The sequence below is a fragment of the Colias philodice genome, chromosome 7, assembly GCF_061535455.1.
Source record: "Colias philodice isolate Cphi_HAF_F1 chromosome 7, ilColPhil1 Martin Lab GWU primary, whole genome shotgun sequence".
In the NCBI taxonomy this organism is placed as follows: Eukaryota; Metazoa; Arthropoda; class Insecta; order Lepidoptera; family Pieridae; genus Colias; species Colias philodice.
In genome coordinates, this window is record NC_143092.1 from 3,032,407 (window position 1) to 3,054,827 (window position 22,421).

General features: G+C 31.0%; 1 protein-coding gene across 1 annotated transcript in view; it reads right to left on the minus strand.

The window, feature by feature from the left end:
• Window positions 1–16,463: 16,463 nt before the first annotated feature.
• Window positions 16,464–22,421, minus strand: part of LOC149486954 (uncharacterized) — a 46,069-nt gene continuing 40,111 nt past the window's right edge. The window contains exon 3 of the mRNA XM_089697093.1: window positions 16,464–17,979. Coding sequence (XP_089553219.1) covers window positions 17,549–17,979 — 431 coding nt within the window. The 3' untranslated portion in view covers window positions 16,464–17,548. The remainder of the gene's footprint in view (window positions 17,980–22,421) is intronic.

A 22,421-nucleotide genomic window follows, 5' to 3' on the forward strand; every position in this document is an offset into this window, starting at 1 on the left:
TACATTTTTATACAATCCTGTCATCTTTGACTTTTCAAACGATTCGATATTAAAAGTCATCGAGTTATTTATACGACTTATTTTTGTACTTGGCCTGCCTTTGACATTACAAAGGCGCGTCTGATGATAATCTTAACAATGAAAAGAAGAATTATTTTCAAGAACCTCCCATTGTATAACTGGACGCTCGCCCGAGCATATTTTTTCGCTTATTCGAACATCGAAAGTCGAAAATCCGTAAAAATTTTCGATTATTACGACATTTATCTGTTTCGATTCGGTATGAAGTGTTACAGAAACTCGTGAGCCGGAATAAATGTTTTAGTTATAAATTAATCTTCACGTTGTTTTTGTGTACTTTGTTATTACAATATCTAATGGAAACACGTCTGTTAAAATATGTATGGATTTATTTGAATAAATTGCGTGCTGTTAAACTCTTTCAAAACAATTTTTGATACAATTTCCATACTACAAATTGAGTTTAAAATATTTTGATACATTATATTTTCATGTTCACTGCGGTTGTCCAATAAAGCGGCTTATGAATATTAAATAAAAAGACAAATAGACACGGAAATAATCAATATCAATTATAAACACTGTTATTATCCTCCAAAAATTAGAGATAGGTACTTATTTATTTCGTCATTCTGAACTATAAAGTCCATCAGACTAAAGACAATACGTTTTCTTATTCAAATAAGGTCTCATATTTCTCAGAACACTACTGCTATGAATCTTCCTTGTATCAAAGTCGTCAAAGATCTCAATCTACTCTAAGTTTCAAATTAACATATGCGAGAAAGTTCCAAAGATTGCGAGCAAAACTCATTGTGAATACTCGTGACAAATAGAGACATACGACCTTTTGGAACTAAACTTCAGTTACTTTATAGTGCAAGCTTTGAATCTCTTGTTTATTTCAGTCTTAATTTCAGATGTATGTGATATGAAATGAAATGCTATGTTTATTAGGGTTAATCATAAGATATTAACAATATTACTATTTATAAACAGGATATGTGATTTTTTTGTTGTTTTCGAACACAAACAGAATATTTTTATATTATTCTTAGTACTTATGATTGCGTTGTATATGTTTATTTCATTCTTTTTATCAATGTGTTACAACTATTGTCTTATTTTTGCTCACCCACCACATAGTTTTATTTCCATTCAATGTGCGGGTTGCCTGGTAGAGCTCGCTACCTAGCGATAAGGCAGCCCTTTGCTGATTTTGTTAAGTCTTGTCTTTATTTTATGTTTTTATTTTCAAAGCAATAAAGCATTTTTATTCATTCATTCAAACAAAAAGTGTTGATGCATGACAGACGAGAATGGCGCCCATCTAATTGTGACTGCCTTACTTTTTACACGGACCACCGTGTATAGAGATAGGTATTAATTTATGCAATTTAATATTTTAACAACTCGAAGATTTCAAAATGGTTATAGCTATAGTTAAAATAAACAATGAACGGCTACACAAAGTAATGATCCGTTACTCTAATCTTTAAATTAAACGCTCATTTGATCCGATGTTAAAGCTTATTATGATCAAGATTGAAAGGCGTTCAATTTATTTAACCCAATCTTAGTTCTCATAAAATGTGTTAATATTGTAGCTAATAGACTTCTATTGTCCCAATTCTTAGCAAGGTTAATTTTCTCAGCTCTGGAAGTCTCTACTATTTGGATATTTAAAAGACTAGATATGACTGGAATTTGATTTTTGTCATTACATTTTTTATGGAAGATTCACCGCAAAATTAGTTGGTTTAAAGACAAATACAAACTTACTTTAAAATTACTTTAATTACTAATAAATTAATAGCAAAGGCATGCAGATAAAAATTAATTCAGTAGGAATTCTGAAACTATATACATAATTTACATGTTCATTTTGTAAATATATGAATAGGAAAGAATAACTTTTAAAGGTTTAAATATCTCTATTTTTATCAATTCAAAAAACTAAGCCATTTTTATGTAAAAAAAGCGTTTAATTTCCCAAAGAAATGAGTCGATTGTCTTATAAGATAATGCTTATAATTATGATGATAAAATTACTTCAAACTTTATCATTTCAATATTATGAAAATAATTTAATTTTGTGTGACAAAAACGAGGTCAAGAAATACAAATATTACTTTGAATATTGCGACAATAGCGTACATTGAGATAATTTTTGGTCAATGGAACGCAATTCTGTCCAAAGTTATGGTAAAGTGGGTTAAACCGTGACAATGCTAACAATAGGATAGAGGAGTATTAATACTATGTTCGGTTTCATATTACTTAGAGCTAGTATTGTATTTATTTATATTATTGAAGGAATTTATTAAGACAAATAATATTATTTATTTAAAAGAGACGCCAATATTAAAATATATTGGTAAATAAAAAGACTCGCAGATATATAGCCTATATTTAAAAATTTAGCATTAAAGTTAGATATTACGTAAAAAACTAAAAAGGAAATATTTATGACTTGTCAATTGAAATAACCTTATTTAAATAAATTTGTAATTACATAATGTAACTTAACATCAAATTAATATCCATTATTACGAACAAAATGTCTAAATATCAATTAATAGCTAAAATATGCGTGTGAAATTGTGTAATAATAATTTGACACAATACCTAAATGTGTACAGAAAATTGAATTATTAGAAATACTTAATAATGTAATAATTTCACGAAATCGTCCCAAAATTTATTTATTAATAATGATTCTGAAACAAACACACAACTAACTATAGGTACTATAATATAATATATTTTTTATTTCGTTCTGACTTCCCATGGCTTGAAAAATATTGCCCATTTATATTGAACGCATATCCAGTACCAATAAGGTTTTGTTAAGGGCCTATCAATCTTTTATGTCAGTTGCACGATGGAGGCTTTTCAACGTTCATGCTTACTTGAGTGCATGTTAAGCCAAGTTTAGTATCACGCCCAAAACACTCCCTGAAAATACCACTTATTTAGATTCGGGGATCCGTTTTTGATTAGATTTTTAAGCTGTGAAGTCTATGTTAATTTGTTAAATACTTTCTTGTATTTGATCTAAGTACAATTTATTGTAGAGTGAACTTGTGTATGAGTAATCTGTCTCAAAAGTGTATCAGAACAGTTTTTACGGGAGTAATAATGAAGTCTATTATTTTATTTGAAAAATATTATTAAGAACCAGAAACACAAACATGTATATAAGTGTTTCTCTAAATATTATTGCCATTAGTAGGTAATAAAAACACTAAAGTCGTTCTGAAAAAATATTCAATTAAATATTCTTTCATTTTTATTTACACGTCTGGCTTAATCCTTCGTTCGGAAATAACTCTCTAGTTGGCTTTAATCCGGTCGAATATTTTCATGTAGACAGTATAATAACTTTCAAAAACGATAAACATGCGTAGATAATAGTGAAGTCCCATGTCCCCTAGTGGCGTAAGGGGCATATGCATTATGCATCTGTTTCACTGATCGATTTTCTTTAGAGACATGTAAGTGATCAACCTTCTGTGTCCTACCAGACCGAGACATTTTTTTTTCTTCGTCTCCACCTGGAATCGAACTCAGGACCCCTCGGTGCTACATTCACGCTTAAACCACTGTAGGCGGTCGCAAACATGCGTAGATGGCTTAAGCTATTTATGTACATAACCGTTTATTTATGAATCTTATGTGATTCAATGTATCCGAGTACAGACTAATATTGCTTAACGTTGATTAAAAACCATCAAACGTAGACCAAGAGAAAAAACGAAATAACCTATAAACACAGATACTTCCGTAGCTATTATGAATCTTAACTATTAGCGTGCTCAAGCCCTCAGGAAAAATGTCTACACGATATGAATTCACTCGAAATGGATTATTAAAAACTGTACACAAGAGAGAGAGCCCGAGGCGACCTTTTAATAGATTTAAAACATCCGAGCGATGTTTTTTCTGGCGTTATTTCTACCTCAGTGTTTTACTGTAACGAAGTTCGCGTGGAAAAATACGAAAATGTTTGTGTGTTTGGCCACCTTTGTAAAAATAATTACAAAATTGGAAGTACAATGAAGATTAGAGAACGATGTAACCGTCGAAGACATATCTACTAATTTCTTAAATGGTTGTAATAATATTGAGTTTACTATTCAAAAAATATATAAGACGATTCTTATTATCTACAAATGCATTCTATAGGTAGATGTATTCAATATTATTTATAGGGTGATTAAGGATTTGCTTATCTGTTTGCTTATCATTTAAAAGTAAACATTATAAATTTTATATTGGTTTTTGCTTATATACCTAGTTTTATCTATATTCGTTCCTTTACAATGTTTTGTTTCAAGTAAAATTTAATTGCTTAAGTTTAACAAACAACACATAAAGTTTGATAAGACATTGTAATGAATTTCTCAGATAAAAGGCCAGATTAATTGGTTCATAAAAAGGATATAGGCTAGACTCTGTAATCTGAATTCTCTTATTATATCTTAGTATGCTAATACTTACTTTCTAAACGAAAGGTATTAAAAGAAGAATATAATATCTATACATATAATAAAATCGTAGGAAAGTCAAAACTGTACATTGAATATTTTTTTAAAAGAATACATATTCCATGATCTATAATCGATATAGAAGCCAAAAATATAGTTTTTAGAATTTTTGTCTGTTTGTCTGTTTGTCTGTTTGTCTGTTTGTCTGTATGTTTGTCCGAGCTAATCTCGAAAAGTACTGCATAGATTGACTTCAAATTTTGCATGAATATTACTAACAGGTCGAGTGAGGTTTTTTTAAACATATAATCATGCTATCACCTCCGGGGGAGGAGCTGTGAGCCTTTACTTTTCTTACGTATTCCGTGTACTACGACAGCGTACAATCTAAAGACTCATGTTTAAATGTTGTTTTTGAGTAAGCCATGCTATTATCTAGCTTTACACTATAAAAACTACGTCACGTAATTTGGGCAGAGAAACTGTTTAATGAATCTTAGTACTATAAAGACAAATTTGATTCAGCGCCATCTATGAGATTTCGTAAAAATCAAATCAATTTACATGTTAACACTACTGAACACAATGTTAAAAATTAATAATTTAAATATAATTATGTTAGTTATTTATTTAACTCTTTAACCCATAATAAATCTTCCCTTCCCTATAAGGTGCGCTAATAATTCGTGTGAATATACTACATTTTTAAAAGTGAGGGTAGATGTATATTATTTTAAGTCAAACTAGACACCATTACAGTTAATCTAATATTGATTGTGTTCATTGGTTACATTTTTAAAAATCTTCGTGTTTTAATAATTCGATCACGAGGCGGGACTCTAATACAAAAAGGTTAGTTCGTTGATAATTATTATTCCTTCATCATTTACATGTTGTTAGTAAAAAATAATATACTTTGACTGTTAATACTTTTGTTCAGTATTTATCTATATGATTATTGCTTGGTAATTAATATATTTTCATGTCGTATACCTAATTATAAACATAAGTGTGATGTGAAACTAGCTGGATTTATTTTTACACACTCACAGTCTTATATTTTGTGTTAATGTTAAAATAGTATTAATAATAGTGTAAATCATAATATTTTTTCAAAGTTAAAAATATTTCCTTTTTTCTGATGGTGTTGCCATCGAATTAAACCGCGCTGTCGTTTCGTTCACAAAAAGTCATGTTATTAGGAACGAATATGTAGCCGCCTCAACTTACGGAAACGAGAGTAACCTGCGTTGTCTGTTAGTTATTGTATAGTCGAATTTAACGTTACATGGAAATTGGAATCTAAATATATGTATACCTACTTATATTAAATCTGTAGAGGTCAATTCTGCACATGAAATATATTTCCTAAATAACTATTATTTTTCATATTCGTGAGCAGAGCAGCAACTCCATTTTTAAGCTTTCGTCGCGTGTGCGTTCTTAATGCGTGTATCTTAATGGTTAAAGCTACACAGAAATCAAGTATGAAAGAAATGTTCTCCATATTATATAAAAATATCTCCCGACATCATAAATGTCTATCTTTTATGGTTGAGCTTAGGAGTTCAAAGCTTTCTGATTATATTTGTCTACTAGCTGTCCCCGCGACTTCTTTCGCGTGGAATAGTGACTATGGGACCTATGACCATGGGCTCAGGGTGGGGCAACAATAAAAAATCATTTTTATTTTCATGCTCCCACTCCCGCGCCCACTCGCACTCCCACGCCATATGCCACGTTCAGTCCCAATCCCACGCCCACGCCCACTCCCCTTCACAATTGGTACCTACCAGATCAAAGCCAGGGTAAGCGCCCCACCCAGCCCCACCGTGGCTACGCCCATGCTGAATTACTACTTAAGATACAATTATTGAGTAAATACGTACTAAAGTCCGGTCGCGAAGCAGAAAGAATTTCGTACAATGACCTCTTTACCTACTGACAGTGGTCACAAACATTTTTGAATGAAGTGCATGAAATATTTGGAGGAGAAAATGTTTTTTACTAATTTATTAAATAAATGTCCTCTATTCATTTACAATACTTATTAGTTAGTTACATTTTAACTTTTTCAATAACAACGATATATTATATAAAAAAAAGTGTGCGTGTACACACATAAGAAGTGAAACTTCTTTATGACCTTATTTTTCAAAAAATAATTTACTATGTAGGTACAATATTACAGAAATACGTTATTCTAACACGCAATTTCGACTTAGGCGGATTTTGATTGGACATAAAGAGTTTGAGGTTTATTCTTATAAATTTTGAATTCACAAAATCATAATTGAACACCTGACACCAATCAAGCAAACACAAACCTTACGCTCTCAGGTTAAAGGTTTACAATCCCTAAGGACGGCGGTCATTGCACCTGTGCGAGCAAGACACATTACAAGGGAGTGACAGTAACAGGTTAATGTACGAAATTCTTCCTGCTCCGCGACCGGACTTTACCATAAATAATTAAAAGAATTGTTATTAAAATTTCTTACTAAACTGAGCTAAAAAACTTACGTACCAAATTATTAAAGAAAATCAAGAAATGAAATGCCTAACCTATACCAAATAGTTACTACATAATGTAATTAAAAATTATGATTAGTATATAATATCGAAAATCAAAAAAGAAACGCCTAACTAATTCTACGTACGTGTACGTCTACGTAAAATTTCTTTTAAATTATGTCATATTATTTTTTAGGAACCAGGGGGGGGAGAGGAGCAAATTCTATTTCCTTCCTTTCTTAAACGGATGTTTTTAATTATCTATGGTGTAGCCACTGATCAGCTTAATCGATACTCAGTTTTTATCAAATCCAGCAACAAATCCAAATTAGATCTTTCCTGTCTCACGCACGTAACTAAAGGCTGAAGAGAGCGAGAGCACGTAACTAAACCGTTTAGACGAAGAAAAGTGTATAGAAAAAGGAATAAATAATTTCATAAACTTCCCGACGATCTTTAAAAATAAATTATAACTTTCATTTTTTTCATTCCCACTTTTACCCCTATGTAGGTATAATAAGTGGATGAACCAATTTTGATACACTTTATCTAAGAACCAGCGTCGGAAAATATTCTGCCTAACAAAAAAAACCGCATCTAATTCGGTTTACCTGTTAGCCAGCTACGGTGCCATAGACAGACACACACACACACACACAGAAATACATAGCGGTCAAACACATAACACCAGTCTTTTTGCGTCGGGGGTTAAAAATAAAATACGACATAATTTAAAGGACATTTTATGTGGAAAATTTACCTATACACCAGGGTAGATAATTTTTGAAACAAAAAAAAATCGCAGTAGGATGAAACCCATTAGAAAAGGATATGATAAAAATGTAAGGAAAAATAAATTACGGTCAATCGGAGTTCGGGAAGTGGGAGGGGGGGGGAGCTTTTAAGAGAAAAAATGGTTTCTCTCGATTTCTCGATAATAATAACACCTGCTAATTTTTTCTACATATTTTAATTGTACAGACATCACTTTTCCACAATTTTATTATATGTATTACTTCACAAGCATTGGCAGACGACAAGCGCTTGTCGCCATCCGTCGCGATTTGAACTGAGCGTTCCCACGGCATGTGTGCGTATGGCAAGCACTGGCGAGCGACAAGCGCGCCGATTCCCATGGCATGTGGTGTGGTGTGGCGCGGTCGGATTTGTGAAGCAAACATGTCGTGGGAATCAGGCTTTAACTTAATTTTTATTCACCCGCATCAGTGCCACCTAAAAAATCTTTATATCGAAATTCGAGCAAAGTTAAGAAAATGAGAAATAAGAGTTCTCAAGGATCGTTAGAGATAAGAGGCTTACTATTGACCGAAAACAACATGTGTTATGCCGAACCTGAAACCGCTTCACAACGAGAATTGCGGCTCACAGCTGACCGCGAACGGCATGTACTATCCTGTGAGACCGAAACCTTCACTGAGAGGGTATAACGTCTCACAGCTGATCGCAAATGGCATATTGTACTATCCCGTGAGACCGAAACCCTCACTGAGAGGGAATTACGTCTCACAGCTGATCACGATCGTCATATTTTATCTCGAGAATCTGAAACTTTTACTCAATATGAAGACCGTTTGACAAATAATAGGGTGCACCATAATATTATTCGATCTCTCGAAGATGAACATGAGCATAAGCAATGACTAGAGTAGGGACGCGAATATTACCATTATTTGAGACAAGAACGATTAATAAGTTTGTTTAATGAAAGTTTAAGAATTGAAACTATTGGTCTCTTGAAACGGACGAATAGCGAGAGGCCCGTCTTACTGCAGACAGATTTCGACATAGTCTTAATGACTTAGAGGTAAACATAGAAGATCAATCTACAAATTCGGTGGTGTGGTCCGACAAATATAAAAGTGGGTTTGCTTATAACCTCACAATTGATTACCTACAGATCATCTTCTGTATAGGCGATATTAACGTAGTATGTTCTTTTTGTAATGCTTTAAAGTGGAGTAAGGAGTCGGCTTTCGTTTGAAGATACGCCGGAACCTTTGAAATCACTACTTTTAAGTTTTAGAGGAACATGTGCAATCTAAACAGTTCTTAGACAATATTAGCTCTTATAGTATTGCGTTTTAAATGATCCTTTGGTGCTCAACAATTATCAGATGCTCCTTTCATTCTTACTTTTAAGATACAAGGTCAAGTTTATCATTTGATAGGATCCCTTTTGCCTGAAGGCCAACCTAAGTTTCTTTAAATATATTTTGTATTCGACTACGACGAATAATCGAATACAAGAAATCAATATTTCTCGAATTTAAAACTGAACTCATTTCACAATTTTAGAACATGTTAATTCATCAGGTTAAACAATCCGTATATATGCGTTTTAAATCGACATTAGAAGCTTTTCCTCAAGATGGTGATATTAATATAAAATTGGTATAAATGCCGATAGACGGAAGTCTATCAGCACTCAGGAATTCCCTGAGCGTGTTATAACGCCCAGGCCACAGTATTACAATTTTTCCTACAGTAGGGCGACGAATGTATTTTCGCATAGCAACGGAGGGGAACTCGTGGGGGGTAAAGTGACGCGGGCCACGTACCACAAACATGCTTAGTTTGAAAGTCATCGTGTTTTTAGTAAAGTTACTATGTACACTAACGTAATTTATTACTTAGGTACATATTCTATAATGGTGCGCTCAAACTGTTAATCTACATTTAATTTAGATTATTATTTTAATTACTAAGAAATGTAGAATTTAAATCACATTCATTCATGTTTTCCTCAGATATTCGATGTCTATGATTTTCGATGATTTTAAGATTTTCTTATCAGAGTATTCAATTTTAATGTAGTTAAATTTTATAAGAGACAATTAAGAACATTCAAATATAAAGTGTCACGTATTTTTTTTAAACGACGAATGATGAAAAACGACCGAATCGCGGACGAAGTCGCGGGCAACAGCTAGTTCTTAGAATATAATAAACTTCTAATTAAACTGCTTTGGATTTCACGTACCTATATAAACTTCTCTTTGTGTATGTAGAGCACTTTTTCATAGGCAAGTGATCATAGGCATATTTGTTTATAAATTATATTTCATAAGAAATACACTACTACTTCTGGTTATCAGGTGGGTGAACGTCGATCTTAATTCGGATCTCGTGCTATGAACAAAGAAGATATAGTTATTTTTGTTTAAATAATAACACCATTTATGTATGTTATTTTTCATTGTGCGATATAATTTTCGGAAAATCTTTTCCGCTTAACTAACTACATTGAAACTCATAAAATAATTTCCAAATTGTCATTCAGTATTCGTTTCACGTGTCGATTGGGAAACAGAAATACCTGTAATTCCTTTGTGACAACTTGTTAGAAAAACATCTTCTTATGTTAAAGAAATATCATGTTTCTTCCAATGAGACCTTCAAAGTTGCCTTTGTGTCGTTCGTAGCTTTTATTCTTGTTGTTTAGTTAACAAATTTCGGTAACAATGAATATTTTTGAACATTTTAATATCTGTTTTTGTATTGGAATTGTTTTTTTATGAAAGCACTGAAACGTTTTTCACAAAAAGCTTGATTTAGGTACAGATATTAATAAATAACTTCGTTTCTTGCTTTACGAAAATTTTCTTATAAACAGTTGTCCCGTGAAAGAAAAATTTATTAAAACTGTAGGTATATAAGATACTAGTAAGTATCCCAAGCTGTTCAACCACGCATAATAATTATATATTTATTTGTTTTTAACTTAGATCAACCCGAGCAAAGCCGACCAAGCTGCTAGTAATTCTCATAAACAAATAGTACGGCTATTAAATTTATCTTAAAGTGCCTTTATATTTTACTGCAAAATGCTTCTCTAAGATGAGCTGTTTTAATGAAGAATTCTGAGAATTAAAGAAATTCTTTGGCATAACTCAAATAACCATTAAGAGTGCATTATATTTTGAATGGAATCGTGGAAATCTATTTGAAGAGAAAATTATTTTGAACGCAAAATACTTTGCCGTAATGGAATGATAATTATCATTTTCATTTTTAGCTTGTATTCAGGAAATTTTGTCACACTTTGAAATGATTTGAATCACAAACAAGTTTGTTGTGGAGATAGTAGATTTATTCTTGAAACAATTTTAACAGTTGGTATCTATATTTTTTAGATGCATACCTACCACATATCAATATAGATATGCTTTGCCTTGATTTTGCAGTTATAATTTATACTTATTAACCTTTTTATGTAAGCTAAGTTTGTTCCTTTAGTTTACGCTCTAATTAACACTATTAAAACCAACAAAAAAATTCAAATTTAAAATTATCTTTTAATACTATTTTGTCTAAACGCGAAAAATAAATATCACTGCACATATTTTAATGTTTTTAATTGTTTTATGCACATAAACTTAAACAGTAAACACCTTTAAAAAATATTTATCGTGTCCAGCCGTATGCGTAATCTGTGGTGAACTGTCGGCCATATTGCCGTAAGCTCGGGTTATCACATCACCATTGCAGCATCTCATTCAAGCGTCATTACCCCCAGAAAAACTCCATGTAAAGTAAGCTTACGACGCTCAAGCCTTGCATGGAAACTCGGCTCCCTGCCAACGTTGGAGAGCAAACTTAAAGCAGTGCTGAAAATAGAAAAAATCACCAAGTTTTGAACCTTATTTAGTTCGTTAGAGCAATATGTCGTTCGTATGAAATAATGGCCTATCCGATCTTGCTTCAATATACTGCTTCAACACCTAGGTACTTAGAAATATTTCATAATTCCAGTTACATCTCTTTGTATTATACTTACTTAAATTACTCATTATTAAGTTTATCTCTATATGTTTTATGTTATGATTGTTTAAATTAAACTTGACAATTTAATTTAAACAATTATAGAAAAATGATCACGTGCGCATAATTGTAGGCCTAATGTTATAATAGAGTTCAAAAACAAACACAAGCCTAGATTCGAACACGATTATTTCGTTTTACTTTCCATGGAATATTGTTACGAGAATCAAATTATCATATTTTACAACCTAAATTTTGAACTGTTACATCAACAACTTTCTTCCTGTCGTAAAATAATAGTAGTGTGACCTAATTTTTAATAAAATGCGAGTGGGTTTGAGCAAATTCAATGTTCCATTTTGAAATTCAAAATTGTTCAAAGCATCAAAGGCAAATGTAGAATAGAGTAGAGACACATGTCCCATGTTTTTACACCAAATGTTTATTTTGTCTATTCGCGAATTTGCCAAAGCTGACCTCTGTGGAAAAATTCGTTTATGTAAGCGCACCGAATTTAAAAGTAATTCCAAAAATATGATGATATTTTTTTCATTAAATTTAGGGAAGATCCGGTTTAAACTTAAATTTTAGAGAAATCAGAATTGCTATAAAATGTTCCCATAGTTTCGTTAATTGTTTTTTATGCCCTGTCTCCTTGCTACCTGTGTACCTTGGGGCAGTTTTATATGCAGCTTCTTTTGATTAGAATTAATTGTATTATATGTACATAACAGTAATGTACCTACTAATCCTAGTTGTTAATTATCTGAAGCGAAGCGAAGGACTGATAATTTTAATAAATAATTTTAGCACATATTAGTGTGTTAGATTTTTGTTTGAATAAAGGTTCTCTAATCTCATGATTTTTCGTGATAAAAAGCATGATATCACTGCAAATTGCCGTAACGCTGCCAAATTGGAGCCAGTCCAAATAAGGTACTTCCACATTATACTCTAATGCGATTAGCTGTGATTATTGTATGTTATTGTGCTTTATGTATAACGTGTGTTTATTATAATAATAGACAATAAAAATAGTCAGTTAAAGTCATCGAGCTGAAATTTTATTTTATGAAACGTTTCTTGATGGTTCTTACAGGAAATCATCTGTAAGTGAGGATGAATTTTTCATATCACTGATTTCTTTTATACACACTATTTAAAACGACAACGCCAGGAAACAGATAGATATTAAATAAAGCAAAGAATTTGAACCGCTTACAAAAAAAATTCACATTATTTCTAAAACAAAATCACTAAACCACCGCCAAGCAGCCGCAAGCCCACACTTCACAAATGAATTCTTATTACATTTCAAGAGTGGACTACGGCCATGTTTAATACTAACACACACACTAACACACACACTAACACACTAAAACGAAACAGTAGCTTAAATAACATTTAATTCTCTTGTATACACAAACTACTTGAGTAAATTATGCTAATGAAAAACCATGTTATGCCATTCTAGTAGTTTTAGGGTAAGAGCCGACAGGATTGTGTTTTTATAGTAGGCTTTCCAATTGGGTCATCTAATTAAATGAGTTGAATATTACTTAAATCTAAAGTCGTAAAGGGATTTACTTTATTACTTTAATATACTTATATTATTTTAAATACATACCTATACCTACGTATTATCAAATTAGTTGTACTGTCCATCAGGATTCGGAAAAGTCGGTAGATAGAGCGGAGTACACTGTACATATGTATTTAGATACTTGATAAATCACAAAATATATACTTTAAAAATAATAATTATTAGTTGTACTGTCCATCAGGATTCGGAAAAGTCGGTAGATAGAGCGGAGTACACTGTACATATGTATTTAGATACTTGATAAATCACAAAATATATACTTTAAAAATAATAATTAGTATTGCTAATTATCCATTTTAATAAAAAAAAATTGTAGTTAATAATAAAATTATAAATGTTTCTAATTCCATGTTCTTCAAAAATTTATATCAGACATTGGTTTTCCTCCTAAAAATACGCCTTATCATTGTAAAGAAATATATAGTCAGTTCACACCCCAAACGGGCCCTTAGCAGCTGGTACTTAGTATGGAGTATGTATTATTAATTAGTCAATTAGAGCCCTCTCAGAGGCACATTCTAGTTAGCATCAACCACATGAATTACTACGCATTTGTGTTATCTTTGTATATAATCAATCTTTGGGCTGATTAAAATTAATTCACTCGCCTGTGAGGCGATATGTTTAATAATATTATTGATACAACCATGTGGTATAATTATGATATAAGATTTATTTATTTATTTATTTTATTTATAACACTTCATTGTACAAAACAATGTAGGAAATGTGGTACAAATTAAGATTTGTAGAACTTTCAACATATGAATAACGACAGGGAAAATCCTTTTGTTTATTCTTATATGAATTTTTGTGACAGCAAACACTAAAAATAAAAATGAGTTTAGGTACTTAAGTTGTTAATTATAATACTATATATATATATTGTTATCGAAATTCTAATAATAATAATGACCCAAGTTTAGTATAAGAGGCAGAAAACGTTATACGATCTGGGGCCTTAGACAAAGTAACAATTAAAAAACGATAACGAAGTTAGAAAAGGCAAAAATGTATGGGATTGACATATGCCGCGTTAGATCACGTGGTCTATCTAATGTCAATCCCATACATTTTTGCCTTTTCTAACTTCGTTATCGTTTTTTAATTGTTACTTTGTCTACAGGCCCTGATATTTAATTATTTCTCAACTAACAAGTTAAATTGAACAATCTTAATACAATATTCATAAAACGGTAAATTCGTATCAATTATCGTTCGTTTCTCTTGAAACGGAATAAAACGACAAACTTTTTACTTTACAATAGAAAAATCGATGGGTAATTTCGATGTTAAGTGACAGCAATTAAAGTTACTTTAAAAGTTTCAACAGTCAATTTGCGTTCTAAAGGAAAATGTTGATGTAGAATGCAGTCAATTATTCTTTATATTTTTATTATTTATTTATTAAACTTAATTCCAACTTATGATTTGCATTAATGATGCAATAATAAACTTATTCAAGTTTTTCTATATATTAGGGTTGATTTTTCAATCCTTGGTTAAAACTTATTCGAATAACGTATTAAACTACCATTTCAAAAATGTATTCTAATTCGTCCGTATTTGACAGTTTACAGGTGACATTTTAAAATGTTCATGTAATACTTTATTGGACGGATAAATTTTAACCAAGGATTGAAATATCGGCTTGTTAAAGAAAGGTAATTAATTTATAAATGTTATTTTATTAACTTGAATTCAAACTATGCTATTCCATGGGTGCGAGATTGGTACATTCATTAAAATAGGTCTGTCGATCTACACGTATTATATGAAGTATGTTATTCAATAAGTTTCGAATTCATTAAGGTATCATTAATGTTATAACTAAATATATTATAGGCTATCAATGTATCGAAGTAAGAGCATCACTTAGAGGTTCTCTAGAAAGCTTTTATCTTAAGAACTGCATGCCTTTCGAACATTCAAAGAAGGCATTAGTTATATTACGCAAGGAAATATGAAGTAAGCTCTGTCTGTCATCTATGGAGCTTTTCATTTTATTCCCTTTGGTATTTATGTTTTAAATGAAGATCATTAATAATTATCCATGCCGTTTTATATGATTTGTTGTAGAGCTAAAGTATCTCAATTCTTTTTATTCTCCCTAGTATTGCATAAAAAATGCTTTACTGATGAAAATGTACTTGTACTAGAATTATTGTCTTAATAATAATCTACGTAATGTCTGAATATAAGATTACAATATATTATAATACCTTTGGTGTCTTATTAAAATAAATTATTAAATGTGATACAAAGACAGTTTATAACAACGCGGCGCCTACTTAGAAATTTAAGAGAGACTCATTATAATGTATATGGAGACAATTAATCATGAAGTTGTTATATAACTGGAAATATTTCGGTGTACATTACGGAAGCAGAATGACAAATTTATAAAACTCTATGTCAAAGGTAATGATTGATGGATGTGTCAGAAGAAATGGATTATCAAGAAATAGGTTTCTTGCTCCATTGCAACGTAGATATACTTCCAGTATTGTTATTCTTTTACGTAATACTTTCTTCATTGGCTCATAATATACGTACCTACATTAGGGTAATTTAAAGTAAATTCAAGAACTTTTAATTAGCAAACAAAATCGTTGATTGTAACAATCATATATTATATTGTGTTTGATGATAATAACATTAACATTAATACAATAAACACAATTTAATATTATCAGAAGTAAAGCGTACCGCACTTATGTATCTAGTTATATAGCAATAATCCAGATACCAATTAGGTCAAGCAGTGTACTAAAGCTAGTATAGGATCTCACTAAATTTAATTATTTATCACTAGCTTAAAAAGAAGCCTGTATTACTTGCTATAAAAAAAATATTATTAAATTTATCCTTGTGACATTAAAGAGACAAAGAAAGATAAATACACTTTCGCATTTATCACATTAGCTAAGAAGTAAGGATTCATTAGACAGCTCAATTGGAATTATTTTTAAAGTCAAGCGTTAAGATGGAATAAATAAAACTCAAATCACAGTAGTAGAAATATTTATTACAACAGAATAAAACGACTATACATGACCATTCGTACAATGAGATCGAAACAAATGACTAGATATGTAATATACAACTATATACAAATGAAAATCACAAGATACTCACGAAATAATTAATACATCACCTGCAAAATAAACACACCTCAATTCCAACAAAACATTACCCTATGTAATTTAATAAACATAAACGTATGTTATTAACACGAAAATCATCCTTCTGTTAAAACGGCAAGGAATGTATTACGCCTAAAATGCCTTAAGAATACACTACCATTTATATAATATAAATTCGTGAATATAATAAACCATTTACGGAACACTTTGAATTGTCACAAGACGATCAAAACAATTTTGATATGCTTTTAAAATATTAGCGTCGTTTTCACTTAACACAGGACCGTGACAAAACTTTGTGCAATTCATTTAATATTTAACTCCGGTCTCAAGTTATATTGTGCTATAGAAACTTGCTCTACAAAAATGACTGCCAAGTTCGTTGAGCAAAAAGCTATGCTACTTCCTTTGTTTGCAGAAAATGAACTTGTTGATTTATTTGATGATGAGATGGCTAGAGATGAATGCACTGACGTTTCTATTTATTTTTCATTTGTATGTACATCTGTTATTAGACACTAGAAATATTTTTGTATACAATAAAGCTTAATTGCTAATATATAATTGATTATCATTTTTCTGGTAAATATAATTAGTAAATAGCTGATGATCTTCAACATATTATATTTCAATAATTAGTGATATTATTTACACCTATTTTAAAACATAAATTATGTTCAGTACTTACTTTATTTATATCCTAAATTTATCTTTCGCACTTCAACAATACACACAATACTGATTCTTAAGACCTAAGCAACTAAGGTTACAATTAAATCACAAAACTGTATTTCCCAAAGTTCGAAAGAAAGCTTAACCCAACCTGTTTTCAGAATTTGCCTCAGAAGAAAACATATCTAAACTTTTAATACAAAGGCAGAGCCTAATCAACACGTCTTAATTTAAATTTTTACAAGTTCAAAACGAGACTACATATTCAAAAATTTAACATCTAATATCACAAATATTTTTGATTCTTTCATTTTGATAATTTAGAGTATTATAACCATTAATACAATGATAATTAAATTTGGTAAAATTCTTACGTCGTTTGAGAATGCTTTTAACCTAATTTCATTTTGGATTGGATGCCCATACGACTCTTCTATTGATTGCATGATTTCTTTTGGACAGGGGAGTTCTTCGAGAGGTAAGTCTGTTAACTTGATAGCTTTACTGTTCTCGTTGTTGACTTTTTCGACAGTATCTTCACTGTTTTTATCGTAGTATTCATAATTGTCATCAGCTAATAAATTAGAATTATCAACTGGCTCTTCGATTTGGTCGTTGAGACTTCTATCACTGTCTTTCGTATCAGAGAGACATGTTATCTTTTCTAGGGCATGTCTGAGAGTGCTATCTTTGGTCTCATTGCGAAGGGTGTAAATCCAAGAAAGACGGCAATTGCAGCTCAGTGGATTACCTGTAAAAAGAAATTTATGTTGAACTAGGTAATACTGGGAAGAAAATTAGCTTTTGTGATTTGTTGTCGCACGATTTTGTTTTATTAAAAAACTTTTTAATCTAATGTCGCTGTTGAGTAATTCTATTTCATAAATATAAATAGATACAGTATATTTTAAGAATTATTATTGTTAGTAACAAAATCATATAAGAACATATTGTATAGGTTGCTACGATATTATTATTATTATTATAATTGCTCACAGCTTTTCCTCATCTTTATAGGAAATCAATGACAATAATATGTTTTTTATTATAATATAGCAATAAGTATTTTTCGAATCTGACTGAGCTTGTAAGTCCTTTGATCAAGCAAACATTATACGAACGAAATATGAATACACGTTGTATTCACAGAATCTTTCTTTCTTGTTTTTTTTATAGATCTTTATGTATATTTTCCAACAAAACATATACTTTTAAAAATATATTACCAATACATTTTCTAACATGATCTAATAATAATAGTCAAAATACACTGTATTGGGTATGTCTACACTAATATTATAAGGAGGAAAACTTTGTTTATTTGTTTGTTTGATTGTAATGAATAGGCTCATAAACTACTGGACCGATTTTAAAAATTCTTTCACCATTCGAAAGCTACATTATCCACGAGTAATATATAGGCTATATATCATAATGCGGAGCGTCGAGTAATGCGGGTGAAACCGCGCGGCACAGCTAGTATACCATAAAATGTAATTTCGTTATATTTGCTATTATCGAAGGTAAAATTAACTAATTTGTTATTATTATTTACTGATAAAATATAATAATGGTTATTAATTATATTGAATAATTGCTTTGCTGGACAATATGGCGCGTTTCGTTCTAAAATTCAATAACATTCCACTGGGATTTACCGATTATTATACTTTATCATGTCAAATTAATATTAACTATCCTAATTTAATAAACACCAATTATTATAATATAAAATAATTTAATATCCCCGTAGATAAAACTCGATACTACTAAACATTACAGTAGTAGAAGAATACTATCCTCAAAATATTCAATTATATGTGTTTTATGATAAAAAAAATTAAAAAGGAGCCAAAAGCAGATGCCATTCCGATCAGTTGAATACCGATATATGTTTATTCAGATAGATTAAAATAAATAAATAAAATAAAAATAAAAAAACCTATTTATTTCATGCAAATATGTTGACATTTTTACAAAGTAACGCTTACGCGGTAAAAAAATAAGTGTATACAAAACTTGATTGTTAATAGTGTTAGTAATTGTAATTTTGTTGTATTCCAATGCTAATATTAATTATTTAGTTATTGTAAATAAATAAAAGAAATTAATTTAACGTAATGAACTAAAGTAATCAATCTGCATGAACCCCTGTCTGGGTAAAGGCCTCCTCCAAAGCTGACCACCCGTCTCTATCTTGCGCTATTTGGTACCACAGAGGGCCGGCTGTTCTCTTGATGTCGTCGTCCCAGCGTGTTAACGGTCTCCCTCTGTACCTTTTGCCTAGTGGGCCATTCCACGTTGTCGTTCTCGCTGTCCATCTTTGATCAGTAAGTCTGGCGACGTCGTGTCCTGCCCTCCTCCACCAGTTTTTGTGCATGACTCAAAGCATTAGTTGCTTTGGTAATCGACCTTATTTTAGTGTGCCTAATTTTGTCTAATCTCTTTATCTTCAACATACTACGTTCTATCCCTCTTTGGCAGCTATTTATTTTATTTTTTATTTTTGAAGTGAATTTCCATGTTTGGCAGGCATACGTATATTCCAATGGCTTGTTGTTAACTATTATTGGTCTTATCCAGCCGTTTGTCATTACCATAGTTTTAGTGGTATTCATTTCCAGACCTACTTTTGTACTGCTTAGATGTAAGGATTCGATCATAAGCTGTAACTGAGAGATTGTCTCCGTCAGTAAAACTAAGTCGTCTGCGAATCTGAGATGAGTTAGATATGAGCCTTTTATATTCAAGCCCAATTTGTTCCAATTAAGTTTATTAATGATAGATTCAAGAACGGCTATAAATATGGTTGGAGAGAGCGGGTCGCCCTGTCTTACACCTCTTGCTATAGGAAAACTCGGGCCGAGAGTTTCTAGTTTGATTCTGCCTGTATTATTATTGTATATATTCTTTATGACTTTTATATATTTTTCTTCGACTCCTTGTTCTCTCAAACTTTCCCATATGCTTACGTGTGAAACTGTGTCGAATGCTTTCAGTCTTTAATTCAGATAGATTAATATTTTATTATTATGGTACACAAAAGTACTCAATTTAAAATACCAAAGTTAGAAATCAACGATATACATGCCAAAAACATCGTATATTTTCTTACAAATAACCATTATCAGTATATTCTTACAAATAATCATCTTTTACTGTATTCTCACGTCTAACGAAAGTAAAATATAACAACTCGTTTAAAGGTAACCCTGTCTGTAACTAGATATTTCTCAGACGTACAGAAGCTGACCATTACCTAAGCCCGTCAGTGACATATGCTGCAGCTTAGTCTTAACAAAAGCCGAGACATACGATAAATATCATGATGCTTTTGAACATTTTGCATTATTATCCTTTTACTGATAAGAATCGGAAAATGGGCATTTTGTATTATATTATGTATAGAACTGAAAGAATTGGCACGTACCCATTTGGAGTAATCTATATAAGTTTAATGGTGTCAAACTTGTGTCAAGAATGTTTTATTCTAACGTATTATAACATAATATTATCTACCTATTACCAATGATTCTGAAAATCTCATCTTTTTTAATGCTAATCGTATTTCGTAAGTTAAAATAACAAATAAAATAGATGTAGTGAAAAGTAATGTGTAAGATATATTCAATTTAGTCGTAGTTTGTTTTGAATATATCGGATTAAAACTTTATCAAAAGTAAATGTGAACAAAATCCAAATGAGAGGAATATACAGAGAAATAGAGGAATAAGGCAAAAGTAGGATTCCTTAGCTCAATTGCCAGCTTTATCTCTTAAAGATTCATAGTTTAAAACATCGAGTCCATTCTTAGAAGAATCGCTAGATCCACTTAAAGTTAATTCAATAAACACGGCTTATTTTAGTTTTTCAACACAATTTTAAAAGTCGTGTATACTTTACCTACTGTATTTAAACTAAATGTATACGTTCGATTGAAAACACTCAAACTCAAACATATATTTCAACTGTAGGTACTTCATTTAGAAGTCCCTTTGAATTGTCAAAACACAAGCATAAATTATTTACAAAGCAATCACTTGTTCCATTCCGAAAAAATATGTAACAATTCCTTTTAAAACAACCCATCAAAAGTGATCAAGATGGATGCGTGTAACAATTATTCGTCAGCTCGCCCCGTATAGACTGAGTTAAGAAAAATGGATCCAAAGACCTCACGAACGTTATTCCCATTCTGCTCCGATGTAACACAATGTAGAATTGAACTGACGTTGAAATATTGCATATTGTAAACGATAGAATTATTACCATCCGAGCAAATATTTGTTTTGCTTCGACGTTAATGTCGGCGCTAGCACGCTCTATAAAATATTTAAATTGCGATCTTGAATTCACGGAGCTGACTAATTTAGTACTAGTTATGCTATTGACAACTTGAACCTAAAGGAAGTGGGGAATCCAAGTCGAAAAACGCTTTGAACAAAGTAGGGTAATGGTTTATAGCTGAGAAAGCAATGCCAATCGGAAAACAGAAAATGCTTCTTTAAATTGCAATTGTTTTTAAACGTTCCTACTGCTAATGTTCTATTACTTCGTAATTAATTCGCTGTACAAAAAGTATGTTGAAAAGTTTTGAAATGTGAAAGTACAAGATTGTCACAGGTTTTCCTATTAACACATCTGTTTAAGTAATTTTTGACCTCGTGGTCGAGCAGCGCTTGAATATCTTAAAAGTTTTAAGTTTAAATTTTTGCATTCGTCATAATTTTCATGTGGTGATCTTGGTTACGATTTCTTACATAAACGTTTTAATATTTGTACATTTAAGCTGCCCTTATAGCAAAACAAATATCAAAAGATTTAAATCTAGGAAGAATGTAGACCGCAACAGAATTTAATTTTAAAAAGAATTGAATTATTATTTATTTTAAGATTATTTTCAGCTAGCAAATATATTTACGGAAATATTATACTGTTAAATGATGCACTCTTAATTCGATCTTGCTCTATAAAAACTTAATAACATATATTTAGGTTTTAATATCAGATAATTAATCTGTAGTTACGAACTTAAGAAATGTGAGAACTATTTTTACTATTGCTAATATTAAAAAAAATGTAAGCGTGTACTAGAGTACACACGTAAGAAGTGAAACTTCTTTATGACCTTAAAAATGTCACGAGTATGGCGTAACGCAAAAATGTCACGCGTACAGCGTAACGCAAAAATGT